The sequence below is a fragment of the Pelecanus crispus genome, chromosome 12 (genome assembly GCF_030463565.1).
Source record: "Pelecanus crispus isolate bPelCri1 chromosome 12, bPelCri1.pri, whole genome shotgun sequence".
NCBI lineage: Eukaryota > Metazoa > Chordata > Aves > Pelecaniformes > Pelecanidae > Pelecanus > Pelecanus crispus.
This window is the reverse complement of record NC_134654.1, coordinates 4,643,008-4,659,038: the sequence shown is the minus strand read 5'-3', so window position 1 is coordinate 4,659,038 and position 16,031 is coordinate 4,643,008. Positions and strand designations below refer to the sequence as shown.

Sequence of the window (16,031 nt, the reverse complement as noted above, 5' to 3'; positions counted from 1 at the left end):
TCTCCCACAATGCAGCCACGCTGCCGCTGTCTCATTGCTGCGAATACCAAGGAGCATCAAGACCAGGTTTTCTGCAAAAGCGTGGCACAATACCAGCCTGCTGGTCACTGGGATGAACTGGGAGCTGGGTCGTTTGCCTCCTGTGTGTGATGCCAAGCACAAAGAAGCACTTGCTGTGGCATGAAAACCCTCCGGCTGAAGGGTGAGAATTTTACAGGCTCTGGAGAACGGCCACTCTGGAAAATGTGGGCGAATAACCATCTCCCTGCTCCTGCAGACATCCTTGGTAAGTGCGCTGCACGCAGAGGATGCATTGCAGCACTGTTTCCCCAGGCATATTGTTAAGACTCCACACTGAGAGCTCAAAGATTTTTACTCTGACTGCAGTAGCATTAACTTCTTATCTAATTTTCCTTGGACCTCCAGACAGCGTGGTGCCTGGACAGAGCTCCAACCTGCCCTGCCTGCAAGGATGCTAACAGGATCAAGGAGAGCATGTTTGCATCAGGTAATGCTCCTGCGAGGAAAGTTCCCGCTTTCCCTACCTGCGTCGTCTTGAATGCAAACCCAGCTCCTTTTCATATACCGCAGTGCAAGAGCCCTGTCAAGCCCAGCCTGTTTTTCTCTCACGTTGCCTCCTCCATACAAGTATTGGCAGTCGCTCGTCATTCTTTTCCACAGCAGACTGTTTACTGCTGAGATTTGTGCAATAGCTTGTGAAATGTTCATGTGCTGACTGAGCCGCAGCCCGCGAGTTGTTAGCAAAGCCAACCGACCTCACAAAAGCCAAGCTTTGTGTTTTGGGGGGGGGGGGGGGGGAGTTGTGGCTCAGGCGCAGCCTGCTGAGCTAAAGGGCATCCCCCAGCCTCAGAGAGCCGTGCTGATCTGGGAAAACGTGATGAAACTTTGGGGGGGAAAGTGCGTGCTCCACGCTAGCCCCATCTCCTGGGCACGAGCACCCAGCTGCCAGCCCCACGCATCGCAGAGGTGCGTGGTGGGCAGGGATTTAGTTGGGCATAGTTTCAGCCGAGGAGCGTTAGCAATAAATGGCCTGTGTAAGAGTGCATCAGAAACAGTAGCACATAACAACCAGGGAGTAATTTTCAAATAATCCCCTTGCATTTCTTAGAACAAGTTGCGGCAGGACTATTTTTAACTGGAATGAGCCCAGCCTTGTCTCAGCTCCTTTCCCTGCTTTTTTTTGGCTTGTTTCCCACACGAGTGCTGTATCAAGGTTAATTTGACTGTCCTGGCCAGGCTATTCCTGTTGATTGCTTTGCCTCCTACGAACCACCACCTACGTTTTCAGCGCTTGCTGGCCGGTTTTCCTTGACTGAGTTGTCTCTCCCTCCCACCCGAGCAGGAGGTTTTGCTGGAAGGACACCGTGATCCCTTCACCAGCACTTGGGCTCAGAAATGTCACCCAAAGATGAGCGCTCCGTGAGTTCACGCAGCATTTGCTCTTCAGGGGAAAACCGAGGGGTAAAGCTGCCCAGTGACATTTACCCTCCTTAGATAAGGAACTCTGAGGAGGACTTTGCCTCCCTCCCCGAGTTCTCACGCAATGCATTTCTCCAGCCCAGGTCTGTCAGCGTTTCACAGCCCGCCAGGCCCCGCTCTGTGCCAGACCCAGTGCCACCCCCGGCTCGGCGCAGCTCCCGTGGGAGCCCACGGGGGATTGGCAGCCTTCGCAAGCAGCTGGCACTCCCGCGAGGCAGCCCACGGAACCAGCGGTGCTGGGACAAGGGAAAGGAGCATCCTGAGAAGAGCAACGAAGCTGGTGAAGGGTCTGGAGCACAGGGCTGATGGGGAGCGGCTGAGGGAACTGGGGTTGTTTAAGTCTGGAGAAGAGGAGGCTGAGGGGAGACCTCATCGCTCTCTGCAGCTGCCTCAAAGGAGTGGGTAGTGAGGTGGGTGTTGGGCTCTTCTCCCAAGTAGCTAGCGATAGGACAAGAGGAAATGGGCTCAAGCTGCACCAGGGGAGGTTTAGATTGGATATTAGGAAAAATTCCTTCGCGGAAAGGGTAGTCAAGCATTGGAACAGGCTGCCCAGAGAGGTGGTGGAGTCCCCATCCCTGGAAGCATTCAAAAAACGGGTAGATGTGGCACTTTGGGACATGGTTTAATGGGCATGGTGGTGTTGGGTTGATGCTTGGACTGATGATCTTAGAGGTCCTCTCCAAATTTAATGACTCCTAGTTTTTACTTTCATTATAAGTAATCCAGCCACCAAGCCAGGAAACATGAAATTGCTGCTCTCCCCTTAATTGGTTTAGTGCTGGACTTGGTAGTGTTGGGTTAATGGTTGGACTGGATGATCTGAAAGGTCTTTTCCAACCTAAGCGATTCGATGAATTCTCTGATCCTGGGAACCAAGGTACTGCCGCCGCTGCCTGTGCCGGGGGGCCCTGCCCGCCTCCCGCAGCCGGGGGTGCTCGGCTCACGTTCCGCACCCCGCTCCGCCCTGGCGCTCCTTCCCCCCCGGACTTTGACGCTCTTGCGTCCCTCGCCCCCTGCGCTTCCCAAGCTCACGCCTGCAGCCGAAGGACGCCGCTCGGGTTCCTGCTTACGGCAGCAGGAAGCGATACGGCTTGCCACGGCCCTGCCCGCCGGTGGAAGGGCTCAGCAGCCCGGTAAATCCGCTCCTGCCCGGGGCCGCCGGGCTCTCCCACCGCCCCCCCCCCCCCGCGTACCCCCGCCGCCGCCGCAGGCCCCGGGCCGGACGCTTCCATTCTGCGCCCGCCCGAGGGGGGGCGCGGGGGCCTGGCTCCGCGGCCGCTCCCATTCCAACCCCGGGGGTGCCCCGCGCCGTCAGCTGAGCGGAAGGCGGAAGCGCGGACGCCGGCGGGGCCCTGGGTGGGCTGTGGGGCCTTCCCGGGGGCTGTGGGGCCTTCCCGGGGGCAGCGGCACCGCCGCGGGGCGCGGGGGGGGTGTGCCCACGGTCGAGGTTTTCGCCTCAGCCCGGGGGTCGCTGGGGTTGCTGGGAGGGGCGGCCTGGGCCCGCCGTGGCCGCGCTGGGTGGCGGGGGCAGGGGGAGGCCGCCTTCCCTGAGCTCCCTCCCGGCCAGGGGCTGCCCTCCGGCTGCATGCCGGGCACCCTTGCTATTGTACCGACGTTTGCTCCCCGTGTTCCTTTTCAGACTTTTCTAAATCCCAAACTGCAGCAAATTATTTAAGGTTTCGGAAAGACAGGGCAGAATTAGGACCGAATGACAGCGGATATTTGCCTTCGAGCCGGGGAGGTGGGATTGCAGCTGGTGGTTGAGAGTGCGGCCAACGCTCGCGGGCAAACTCAATTCCCATCTGTAGGAGGGAGGCCCCGTAGCGAGCTGGGTCTTGCCGCTCTCTCCCCGCAGTGCTGAGCGGCCATGGAGACGGTGCAGCAGGTCGTTGGGCGGGCGAGAGCCGCCTTCAACTCGGGCCGGTGCCGCTCGCTGGAGTTCAGGATGCAGCAGCTGAAGGCCCTGGAGCGGATGGTGCAGGAGAAGGAGAAGGACATCATGGCAGCCATCAACGCGGATCTGCATAAGGTCTGGGTCGGGGTTTCTCCCATCAGGTGTGCACGGGCAGTGGTCAGCCCGGAAGGGAAAGCGGGAAGGCCAAGGGCTGCCTTTGCCGTGCCAGATGGCTTCTGCTGATGTTCCCCACCATCCTGGTTCTCGCCGTGGCCTGCCAAGGTCTGCTGCCACCATTTATTAGAAGGAGCCTAGTCTGAGGCAGGACTGCGAAGGCAGGTCCTGGCTGTCAGGTTTTGGCTTCTGCTGCACGGTGAGCCCCACGCACCCAGACTGACCATCTGCTGTCAGGGATCCTTTGGGGCAGCACTACCAATAACTGCCCTGGCAAACGCTTCAAGCTAGCAGAACTTACCTTGCTTCCCCGGGCTGCTGCAGTGCGTGCGGGAGGTGGGTGCCTTCGGCATCCCTTCCCCAAGCTTCCTGTCGTTGCAGAGCGGGTACAATGCGTACAGCCATGAGATCATGGGTGTGCTGCGGGAGCTGGCCTTGGCCATGGAGAAGCTGCCGTCATGGGCAGCCCCTCAGCATGTGAAGAAGAACCTGCTGACGCTGCGGGACGAGGCCTACATCTGCCCCGAGCCACTGGGAGTGGTGCTGGTCATCGGGGCCTGGAACTACCCCTTCGTTCTGATCATGCAGCCTTTGATCGGGGCCATCGCAGCAGGTGGGGACCCGCCACAGCCCCTGTCCTTTTCAGGGCCGTGGGCAGGTGCTGCGGGAGGTGGGAGAGGAGCGCGAGGACTCAGGGGCTGTGCTGCATTTGTCTTGTAGGCAATGCTGTGGTGGTGAAGCCATCGGAGATCAGTGGGAACACAGCTCAGCTGGTGGCTGATCTCCTCCCCCAGTATCTTGACCGGGTGAGTGCAGCCCTGTGCCTGACGTGATTGTCTTGAGAAAATATCTGTCATGCTTTCAAAGGGCTCCTGCAGGTTAGAGCCAAATCAGTTGCCTACTCTCTCCAAAGAGCGTAAGCAGGAGATACAGGAAGGGTTGATTTACCCTTAGGGTATGGAGACACGTTGACATATTCTTCCTGTGTTTGTGCAATCTAATGTGCCTACATAATGTTGCTGCAATGTGACAGCCTTTTTGACATTCGTGACCGTGTAAAGAGGTGTGTATGTACTTCTAACTGCAATGATTGCTTTCTTGAACAATGTGCTGGGGTTGCCTCTAGGTAAGCATAAGTCTGTGTTGGATGCTGGCTGCGCCTGGCTCTTCCTGAGAATTGGGCACCATTTGCTCCGTGGCAGTATGTTCCGGGTTTTCACGTCCTGCTGAACCACGCTCATCGCGGGAGGTGGTGTTTCTCCTCCACGCGTCTGGCAGTTCTGACATCCGTTGCTCTGTGTCACAGAGGCTGCTGCTCTGACAGCAGGGCCCCGCTGTGCGCTGTCCTCCAGGGAGTTAGCGCTTTCTCTAGGCGAGGAGTGAGAGCTGAGGAAGGAGACAGCCCTCGGGAGAGCCCAGCGGTTGTATGTGCCTTTGTTCTTAATGTGTGGGAGTAGGTCCGCAGCCTAACTCAACCCTGGCCTCAACCTCCATTGCTTTTAGTTCATGTGGCACAGTACGACAAGTGGAACTTCATTTCAGGGGAAGGAGCAGAGCTTGTCTCTGTTACCGCTCTTCTTTGTCCAGATCCTAGTGTAGCTCACAAGTGAGTCCACCCCATGTAGAGCTGCTCCCTTGATATATTTGCTTTAAATCAGGGTAACTGTAAGGCTCTTGTTTACCCTGCAGGAGCTGTACCCTGTGGTCACTGGAGGAGTACCTGAGACGACAGAGCTGCTGAAGCAGAGATTTGATCACATCTTCTACACCGGCAACTCCACAGTGGGCAAAATCGTGATGGCAGCGGCTGCCAAGCACCTGACGCCCATCACCCTGGAGCTGGGTGGGAAGAGCCCCTGCTACATCGACAAGGACTGTGACCTGGCCGTCGCCTGCAGGTCAGGCTGCTGAAGCCCTTGGTGGGGGCTCAGCGGTGGGGCAGGGGGACATCTCTGGGCCTTGTCCCCAGACCGTGGGCGTCACTCAGGCGCTGTCGGCCAGGCTGTGGGGGCTGGAAGGGAGTGACCATGGAGAAACCATCTTTCCTTCTCCCGTAGGCGGATAACATGGGGGAAGTACATGAACTGTGGGCAAACCTGCATCGCTCCGGACTACATCCTGTGTGACCCGTCCATCCAAAGCAAGGTGGTGGAGAACATCAAGGCGACTCTGCAGGTGAGCGTGGAGTTCCCCGTGCTGTGGGAGTTGTCCCCGTTACAGCCCAGGTCTGAGTTTTGTAACTGCAGCCCTGGAGCTGTGGTTGTTGTGAAGGTTTGTTGAGCGCTTTCTGCTGTGCCCTCTGGCAGGAATTCTATGGGGAAGATGTGAAGTCATCTCCCGATTATGAAAGGATTGTCAACAAGCATCACTTCAAGAGGATCATGGGCCTGCTGGAAGGGCAGAAGATCGCTTACGGGGGAGAGGCTGATGAAGCCTCGTGCTTCATAGGTGCTTCTGGCGGCTGTTGGGGAGGTGGAGGGTGGGACCTTCTGCTGTCGCGGGTGTCTTGGGGACTGTGCGTGTCTGTGGCTTGCTTGGTGCGTGTTGAGCGCAGGCGGTGCCCAGGATGAGGTCCTGTGATTGACCACGTCTTCTGTGCTGCTCCCGCCATCTCCCGCCCTCCTGTTTGCCTCAGCACCGACTATCCTCACCGACGTTTCTCCCGAGTCAAAGGTGATGGATGAGGAGATCTTTGGACCGGTCCTCCCCATTCTGTGTGTGAAGAGCGTGGGCGAAGCCATTGAGTTCATCAACCGTCGGGAGAAGCCCCTTGCCCTGTATGTCTTCTCCAACAACAAGAAGGTGGGTCCGGGCTGTGCTCCCCCACGGGGCGTGCCTGCGCGGTTGGATCCTGAACGCGGCCAGTCCCAGGCACAGCTCCCCGCAGGGCCCGTGTCAGCTCCTCTTTGCTTGTGAATCGCAGCGTTTGCCTCGCGGGGGACCACGAGTGTCCCCAGAGCTGCTGGTGGCTCCCAGCCTCCTGCTGAAGTGCTTTGCATTTGCCTGACTTTGTGAAATGGAAGGAGAAAAGGCTGAATTTCCTCTTTGGTGCCATGTAGTCTTTCATGATTAATTTAGTTACTTTTACTCTATTGCTAGGGAGGCAAGCTCCCAGATTTCCAGCTTTCACATTCTTCCTCCAAACTTTCCTACTTTCCTACTTTCTTTGAGTTAGCATCGCATGGAGAGGGCTCTCTGAGTTGTCAGAGAGAAATGAACACGATGGCCTCTTGGCTCATAGCTCCCCTATACAGTCCCTACAGACCCTACATGGTCTCTGGTCTCTTCTGGGCCTTTGTAATGTTCTGTTTGTTTTTTTTTTCTTTTGTTAGTTAATCAAAAGAGTCATCTCAGAAACCTCTAGCGGGGGTGTTACTGGAAACGATGTCATCATGCATTACTTCCTCTCAACCTTACCCTTCGGTGGTGTTGGTAAGTTACTGGAGCTCCTGAAGTGGTGTGACTTGATGCACGGTGTAACCCAGGGAACAGCAGCAGTTGGTTTGTGTCCAAGTACCCTGCGCCTGTTACAGCCGAAGGGTCTCTGTGTAGTGGATCTCAATAATAAATTCTGGGAATACATTAGGAAAAGGGGCCAAAAGAGAACAACCTTTGTGTGTGTGTTTGAAAAGGTTGAAGTATTTAGCGCAGACTGACGTGAAGGGTGCATTAAGAAGATTAACTGCGCTCGGAGTGATTAGCAGTTATTGCAGGAGGAAGGGTAGGACTTCAGCTTGGGGAGAATTGGAACAAGTTCCAGAACAGCATACGGGAGCTTTGCAGAAGAGGGTCTGGGTGTTACAGTGCTCACAAACTGACTGTCAACCAGCAGCGTTCTGCTGCTGTGAACAGCATATGCTGTCCTGGAATTGGAAAACGGAGGTGTACCCTGCAGGGCTCCTCAGGAAACACTCCTCACGCAGCACTGGTCGGATCTCTGAGCCTTGGTGTGGTGCTTTGAGAGGGAGCTAAATCCAGGCAAGAGCTGGAGATGGCTCAGAGGCACGGGGAACAGTGCACGCAGGGATGCAATGAAGTACCGGAGAGTACGTAGTGAAAGCGGGCTGGGGAGGAAGAGGGGTGGAGTACAGATGAGCATCTTAGAGACTGAGAAGTGGTGCAGAGAGGAAGGAACAGTTGCCCCCTCTGAAGGAACATGGAGAAGTTGCGCTTTTAAACTGCAGCAAGGCAGATGCAGGGTAGGTTAACATGCACTGCAGCTGGCAAGCAACTGGAATTTTGCTGTGCTGCTTCTTGCCCCACTGGTGGCCTCCAGTGGCCAAAAGTTTGACTGGCTGAGCCTGTGGTGTGACCTGCCTGGGTTGTGTTCCTCAGGTAACAGTGGGATGGGCGCCTACCACGGCCAGTACAGCTTTGAGACCTTCTCCCACCGCCGCTCCTGCTTGATCAAGGACCTGAAGATGGAGGGTACGAACAAACTCCGGTACCCACCTGGCAGCCAGAAGAAGGTGGATTGGGCCAAGTTCTTCCTCCTGAAGCGGTTTAACAAGGGCCGAGTGGGACTGGTCATCTTGGCCCTGCTGGGGATCGTGGCAGCGGTGGTGATAAAGGTGAGCTTTGGCTCTTTGCCACCTACATGAGTGCGTGTGCAATTCAGCTGATCTTCTGCAAGTCCCCTCTTTGCAACTGCCATCCTTTCTTAGACCCTGGCCTGTTTTTTCTGTCTTGAGACTCAATGATATCTGTCCCACCTGAAATTACCAAGATCTGCTTTTCACTCTTGCAAGTGCTATCTAGAATAGAAATGTCCTCAGAGAAATCTCCTGGGCTGTTGTACTCTTTTCGTTGCTCTGCCTTGGTGGGTGACACTCGTGAGAAGCTCCCTCCAGAGGCAGAAGCTGGTACATTTTGGACAGGTCTCTTCAGAGCAATTTTGATTCCCAGGCTTTCTTCAGCGGTGTTGTGAGCTGCTCCACAGCCTAGCCCAGCCGACTGCGGTTTTGTGCCGCAGGGCCCTGGGGAAGGGAGGCTGTCCCCTAAAGCCTGGGGCTGCAGCGAGCTCTTATTCCTCACCCAGTTGCAGCCCCCACCTGACCTTAGCTCAGTTATTTCCATTTCCTCCCCTGTTTCCAGCTGGGTAGTGCAGAAGGGTGGGATGTCCTCCCCTCTCTGCGGGAGGCAGAAGCCTGCTGGTGCTGGCAGGAGGACTCGAGGTGCCTCCCTGAGGTGGAGGGGTAAGATCTAAAACTCCAGGTGTGATCGCTGGTGGTTCTCCATGGCTGGCAGAGCAGGCGCTACGTGTGCCTGCGCTGGCTGCTCCTTGCGGAGCTCAGCTGTGCATCCTGGGGGCTTAGTAGGCTTAAGGGAGCAGCCACGTGAGGGGACAGGAGACAGCAGGGTGGATCAGGATTCCACCTTTCAGTCTGTTTTGCGTTGTTACTGCTGGAGGGAGATGTGCAGGAGCCCAGCAAGCAGGGGGAAATACCCTGCCTGCATATCTGAGTCTAGGAGGAGGTGTAAGAGAGATGTAAGAGCCAACAAGTGGCTCAGGCTTTGAAGCACCAGCCAGGGAAGCAGGCCCTGCCTGGGTGAATGCCTTCTCAGCGAAGAGGGGGAAACTCACGGCATTTTGAAATCATTTGGGTTTTCTCAGAATCACCAGTCTGTGCTGAAGAGAAAAGCCCTCTTGATTGTGCTGGCTGTTCAGAGGCTGGGCTGGCTCAGTGAGTGGTAAGGAGGAGCAGGTTTCAGAGCACTGCTGTGGCTGTCACAGTGAGGTAGGAGCCTTTTTCTTCTCCTGTGCGTAGACCTGATTTGAGATCGGGCAAAGATGTGTTAGAGTAGTGAATGTGGGGCTTGCGGAAGGTCCCGCCGGGAGCCAGAGAGCAATCCTTTCCCTGGCAGTGCTCGGGGCTCGTACGGCATCCAAGAATACCAGCAGTCAGTGCATGCCGAGGGGGCAGGAAGCAGGCAAGCTGGAGCCGGGGGAAGTCACCCTGAGTGAAGGGGCTTTGCTCCAGGCTGTTCTAGAAAGGGAGTTGGTTTTGTCTCAGCAAATCCTTCATGGGACGTCGGTGTTGTGCTTTGCTTTCACAGATGGTTTACTGCTGAAGAGAGGAGAAGGCACCGTGTGCAAGTCATACTCCGAGTGCTCGCTTTGCATCTGTTTCCTTAAGCTGAGAAGTCTTTTTTTCTTTTGTACTGGGTTATTTCAGTGAGCTGTCAAGCACACAGAGTAGCCTTAGAGAGGCACTAACCAAGAGAAGGCTCGGACTCCTGTTTACTGAAAAGCCATGCTGAAACAGAGGGACCAGTGGGTACAAGCTCTCAAAAGGAGGCCTGCAGAGCAAGAAATACCAGTCCCGACCTCCACCGCGTGCCATGCAGAGCGCTGCTTCCAGGGACGTGCGCACTGTTGTCTTGCACCAAACCACTCACCTTCCTTCAGTGACAAAGATGAGGTCCTGTTTTGGCTGTGATTGGGTTGACGGTGTTTTCCCTGCAGTTTTCGGGATGGTCTGTCTTCTCTTGTGCTCTGAACAACCAGCCCCTTGGTGATGAGTCTGACACAGGCTGTGCCGACCGATACATTTTACTGGTCTTGATGGTTATGAATAAATCTAATGAGGTTCCCACTTTAATTGAGGTGAAATATTCATGGATCCCTATGAGCCGGAATTGTCCGCAGCTGGTCAGGGGATGCAGGCTGACACCCCTTTTGGGGCTCTGTGTTTCACCGTGTGCCTGTAACAATTATTTGGCAGTTAGAAAATTACAAAGATGATTACCTGCACTGCCTGCATTTTGCTGCTAAGAGTATCTTATGCTCGTGCAAAAGAACTCCCAGGCCTGTTTAGGGAAGTGGGGATCACAAAGTACCCTGTTGTGGCTTAGCCCACGTGGGCACCCAAGTCCTACACGGCCGCTCGCTCACTCCCTGCGGTGGGATGAGGAAGAAAATCAGAAGGGTAGAAGTGGGAAAACTTGCAGGTTGAGATAAAAGTTTAATAGGTAAAGTAAAAGCTGGGTGTGCAAGCAAGCAAATTAAGGAATTCATTCGCTACTTCCTCTCAGCAGGCAGATGTTCAGCCATTCCCAGGAAAGCAGGGCTTCATCACATGTAACGGTGACTTGGGAAGACAGATGCCATAAATCTCAATGTCCCCCACTTCCTCTTCTTCCCCCTCCCAGCTTTCATCACTGAGCACAATGTCATATGGTCTGGAATGTCCCTTTGGCCAGTTGGGGTAAGCTCTCCCAGCCGTGTCCCCTCTCCGCTTTTTGCTGACCCCAGCCTACGCGCTGGCGGGGTGGTGTGGAGAAATGGAGACCTTGATGCTGCACGAGCACTGTTGGGTGACAGCTAAACCACAGGCGTGTTACCAACGCTGTTTTGGTCACAAATCCAAAACACAGCACCATCCTACTATGAAGAAATTTAGCAATTATGATGAAAATTAACTCCATCCCAGCCAAAAGCAGTACAAACCCGTCCCTGGTCACATTCCTCCAAGGGAAAGCAATTACTGAAAGTGGTTTTTTTGCATTCAAGCTTCTGGGTCTGCTATAATCTTGCACTGGGAGATAATGTGGGGCTTGTTCTAGCTTGGGGAGAGGATGCTGGAGAAAGTTAAGGTGAAAGGACCTTAGAAATACTAATGTTTAAATAAGGAAGGAAAATTTAAAAATTATTATTAAATGCAATTAGAAAATTACATTTACTGTGCAATAGGTGGGATTTCTTCATGTCTGGTGAAAATCCATGTGCTAAGCCTTTTTAATGCTATATTTTACAAGTACTAAATAAACACTGAGAATTTAACTAATAAACCGAGCGTGGTAAGTGCCTGCAGTCTCCTGGGGAATCCTGCCCATCCTCTGCTGCTCCCGGCTCTGGCCGCGGCGTGGCTGAATGTCACACGTGTGTTGAGAGGTGCCTCTGCCCCGGCACAGGAGCAATCCCGCACGGGCGGCTGCGTCACTGCCCCGGCTGAACGCGGCGATCCAGGGCTTGCGTATTCACAGCGTGAAGATATATCTGGGTAGAGGGCATCGTGTATCTAGCGAGAGCCCTGGGCCCGAGCCGTCCCCAGAGGTGCTGGGTTGGCGAGAGAGGTGCCCTCCATCGCTGGACCCTGCGCAGGTAGGATGGGGCGTCGGAGGGTGGGAGCCCTGAGCAGCCACCGCAGGAGCAGGGGGCCACCCAAGGAAGAGAACATCTCCCAGCCTTGCTCCAGGTGGGACATGTCTTGGTGGTGGCCCCACATTGGGTGTTCCCAGGCCTGAGCAGCCCTCGGTGGCCCCGTAGCGAGCTGGGTCTTGCCGCTCTTTCCCCGCAGCGCTGAGCGGCCATGGAGACGGTGCAGCAGGTCGTTGGGCGGGCAAGAGCCGCCTTCAACTCGGGCCGGTGCCGCTCGCTGGAGTTCAGGATGCAGCAGCTGAAGGCCCTGGAGCGGATGGTGCAGGAGAAGGAGATCCTGGCAGCAGAGATTTGATCACATCTTCTACACCGGCAACTCCACAGTGGGCAAAATCGTGATGGCAGCGGCTGCCAAGCACCTGACGCCCATCACCCTGGAGCTGGGTGGGAAGAGCCCCTGCTACATCGACAAGGACTGTGACCTGGCCGTCGCCTGCAGGTCAGGCTGCTGAAGCCCTTGGTGGGGGCTCAGCGGTGGGGCAGGGGGACATCTCTGGGCCTTGTCCCCAGACCGTGGGCGTCACTCAGGCGCTGTCGGCCAGGCTGTGGGGGCTGGAAGGGAGTGACCATGGAGAAACCATCTTTCCTTCTCCCGTAGGCGGATAACATGGGGGAAGTACATGAACTGTGGGCAAACCTGCATCGCTCCGGACTACATCCTGTGTGACCCGTCCATCCAAAGCAAGGTGGTGGAGAACATCAAGGCGACTCTGCAGGTGAGCGTGGAGTTCCCCGTGCTGTGGGAGTTGTCCCCGTTACAGCCCAGGTCTGAGTTTTGTAACTGCAGCCCTGGAGCTGTGGTTGTTGTGAAGGTTTGTTGAGCGCTTTCTGCTGTGCCCTCTGGCAGGAATTCTATGGGGAAGATGTGAAGTCATCTCCCGATTATGAAAGGATTGTCAACAAGCATCACTTCAAGAGGATCATGGGCCTGCTGGAAGGGCAGAAGATCGCTTACGGGGGAGAGGCTGATGAAGCCTCGTGCTTCATAGGTGCTTCTGGCGGCTGTTGGGGAGGTGGAGGGTGGGACCTTCTGCTGTCGCGGGTGTCTTGGGGACTGTGCGTGTCTGTGGCTTGCTTGGTGCGTGTTGAGCGCAGGCGGTGCCCAGGATGAGGTCCTGTGATTGACCACGTCTTCTGTGCTGCTCCCGCCATCTCCCGCCCTCCTGTTTGCCTCAGCACCGACTATCCTCACCGACGTTTCTCCCGAGTCAAAGGTGATGGATGAGGAGATCTTTGGACCGGTCCTCCCCATTCTGTGTGTGAAGAGCGTGGGCGAAGCCATTGAGTTCATCAACCGTCGGGAGAAGCCCCTTGCCCTGTATGTCTTCTCCAACAACAAGAAGGTGGGTCCGGGCTGTGCTCCCCCACGGGGCGTGCCTGCGCGGTTGGATCCTGAACGCGGCCAGTCCCAGGCACAGCTCCCCGCAGGGCCCGTGTCAGCTCCTCTTTGCTTGTGAATCGCAGCGTTTGCCTCGCGGGGGACCACGAGTGTCCCCAGAGCTGCTGGTGGCTCCCAGCCTCCTGCTGAAGGACTCTGGGTTTGCGCAGCTCCCTCTGTGCCTTGGCCGTCCGTCGCGCACCGTCCCCCTGTCCCACACCGGTGGATGCTGGTTCCTTGCACATCTCCTGCCCGTGCTACAGGCTCTGTTGTGCCAGCTCAGGAATTTAGGGCAGGGCTTTGCCCTGACACAGCAGCCCCAGGTAGGTTTGGGGGGGGCTGAGGAGTGCCCCAGGCTATGGCTGATGTGCCACCACCTCTGACCTGTCCCACTGAGATGGAGCCTTTTCGCTTCGTGACTGTTCCAGCTGGGCAGATCTTGTGCTTAAATCATGTGAACCCGGCCTCTCCCAAAGAACAAGGCGCAGCCTGTGTCCCCCCACACAAAGGGGGATGCAAGCATCACCTCGACACCCACCCGCTCTGGTAAATGCCACGTTGTTGGTGGCCCATCTTGATTTCCCTCTGTTCTGTGCCATCTCTCGTTCTGGGTGGCTGTGGTGGTGCAGCCCCCCGGGCCACTCTGAGATCTCGGGGTAAGGCATGCGTGCTTTGGGAAAAAAATCCCACTGTCTGTTCTCTTGGATGCAAGTGCAGTAGCCAGGGGCTGGGGGGGTCAGGCACCCACTGGCCACACCTGGGCCATCTGCCGCCTGAATTGTACGCCAGCATGACTTGGCGCAAATTGTGGCCAGAATGAAAAATACTGACCAAAGCCGATCATCTCCAGATCCTATAAATAGCGATCCAAGAGGGAAGACCCTTCGAGCTCTCCGGGACCGCAGCAGGCTGGGTGGCCCAGTATCTCCCCCTGAGCTGGGACGCCTCTCAGGGTAGATTGCGCGAGGGTTGAAGGATCGTCCGTCAATAATTTCACGAGCACTCGAAGGCCTGATTTCGTGAGGTTCACCGACCATCTGTTGATGAATGCCGGTGCATAAAAGTGAGTAATTCATGAAACTCATGAAAAGGGAAATTTTAAACAGAGGTTAACTTCTGTCTGTGTGTGTGTGCAATTTGATTCGGAACTGTTCGTCTCTGTGTGTCTGTGCAATTTGATTTAGAGCTGCTGTCGGTCTGTCTGTGTGTGCGATTTGATTTAAACCCCACCTGTGTGTGCAACCCTGCTGTAAGTTTCGGGTGATCCTTACCATTCTCAAACCTTGAACTAAGTCGCAATTTTGATTGTAACAAATTCCATTGAATCGCTCTGTTAAACCGGCTGATGCTTAAGTGCTGTTAAGAATTATACAACCTAGTTTTGTGATCTATCTCAAAAATATTAATAAACCCTAAATTGCTGCTAACCCAAAGCCATGTAAAAAATCATACTTGCGACAGTAGCTGATCAGACAAGTGATATTGAAGATCTCCAGCGGCAGCGTGACAGCCAGCGACATCCTCATGCACTCTGAGGTTCTGGGTCTGCCCTTCGGCGGCGAGGGTAAGTCCCTGCTCCATCCCATGCACCGGGTTTCCGTCTCCCAGCAGCAGCCTCTGACCCATGTGCCTTCATGCCCGTTTGGCAATTCAGGAACTTTCAGCTGTGTTTTCCCATTAATACTATTTTCACTGGTGGGTTCCTTTGTAAAAAGGCTCATTAGTGGCTGGAGCAGTGTTGGTGCCAGTGGGAGAGGAAAACCCTCTGGCACATCTGTCCGCAGCTCCGGTTCTCCCGTGCCGGGGCGCGGGATGAAGTCGCCTGTGGCCGAGCAGCTGGTTGAGTTTCCACAGTCGCTGTCGGGCTCATGGCTTTGTGGCCAAGACAACCTGGCTGCGGGTAGAGGGCTGAGCTCGTGGGTGTTTCTGATGGGAGGTTGCTGAACGTCCTCCTTATGCCCCACCGCTTGAAATAATAGACCCTGTTCCTCCTGTCCCCAAACCCCATGTAAATTTTGCGGGAGAGGTAGGACTGGCCCTGGGGAGGAGAGGGCTGGTGCTGCTAACGTTTCAAGGATGGGTGCACACAACCAGCCTGAGCACCAGTTCAAGGCACTGAGCAGGTCCTCACTTATTTCTGGGTAGTTATTAAAGCTGCTCTTCACTTCTCTGCCCTTGGGGAGCAGAGCAGCTGCTCCGGGTGTGAGAAGCACCATGACCAAGCTTTCCCTGTGTCCGGGGGGTTGCCAAACAGAATTTAAGAAACGCAACTGTCACCGTGTATGGTGTGACCTGCCTGGGTTGTATCCCTCAGGTAACAGTGGGATGGGCATGTACCACGGCCAGCACAGCTTTGAGACCTTCTCCCACTACCGCTCCTGCTTGATCAAGGACCTGAAGATGGAGGTGAACAAACTCCGGTACCCACCTGGCAGCCAGAAGAAGGTGGATTGGGCCAAGTTCTTCCTCCTGAAGCGGTTTAACAAGGGCCGAGTGGGACTGGTCATCTTGGCCCTGCTGGGGATCGTGGCAGCGGTGGTGATAAAGGTGAGCTTTGGCTCTTTGCCACCTACATGAGTGCGTGTTCCCAGCGCCATCCCCTGAGCCCTGCCTGGTCCCAGCCTCCATCACCCCGTTGCCTTGGGCTCTGCTCCCTCCCTGTGGGAGTCATCCTTGTTTCTGTGCCTCTCCAGATGATGTCAAGAGGCGTGATCAGCAGTCAGCAGCACACTGGACCTGTAACCCACCACTCACTCCCTACAGTCCTAGTGCTGAACGTTTTTTTTTTTTTTGCTGCAATTTCTTTTCTTCCAAGGCAGCCAGTGCACTGAAGAGGTAGAAGCAAATGAAACGCACCTAAAGCAGAGAAGCTCTGAGCTGGTGGCTCCGGCTCCTGCTGAAACACAGGAATCGATTGAGACCTA

At 55.5% G+C, this 16,031-nt stretch overlaps 2 protein-coding genes across 3 annotated transcripts; both read left to right on the top strand.

Annotated features, from left to right (window-relative positions):
- Positions 1-3,362: 3,362 nt before the first annotated feature.
- On the top strand, positions 3,363-11,338 carry LOC104029134 (aldehyde dehydrogenase family 3 member A2-like). Of its 2 annotated transcripts, none has more exons than XM_075719417.1 (10): positions 3,363-3,529; positions 3,950-4,181; positions 4,289-4,374; positions 5,258-5,466; positions 5,626-5,743; positions 5,875-6,016; positions 6,204-6,370; positions 6,901-7,000; positions 7,904-8,139; positions 9,626-11,338. In XM_075719417.1, exons 1-10 carry the CDS (start codon positions 3,368-3,370, stop codon positions 9,638-9,640), a joined length of 1,467 nt encoding a protein of 488 aa, XP_075575532.1. In that variant the 5' UTR covers positions 3,363-3,367; the 3' UTR covers positions 9,641-11,338. The 2 variants fall into 2 exon arrangements, with proteins under 2 accessions (XP_075575532.1, XP_075575531.1); XM_075719416.1 differs by lacking the exon at positions 9,626-11,338 and adding an exon at positions 9,183-9,263.
- Positions 11,339-12,016: 678 nt separating this feature from the next.
- LOC142594669 (aldehyde dehydrogenase family 3 member A2-like) lies at positions 12,017-15,956 on the top strand. The gene is made up of 7 exons (XM_075719730.1): positions 12,017-12,168; positions 12,328-12,445; positions 12,577-12,718; positions 12,906-13,072; positions 14,572-14,671; positions 15,422-15,654; positions 15,927-15,956. Exons 1-7 carry the CDS (start codon positions 12,068-12,070, stop codon positions 15,936-15,938), a joined length of 873 nt encoding a protein of 290 aa, XP_075575845.1. The 5' UTR covers positions 12,017-12,067; the 3' UTR covers positions 15,939-15,956.
- The last annotated feature ends 75 nt before the right edge of the window (positions 15,957-16,031 follow it).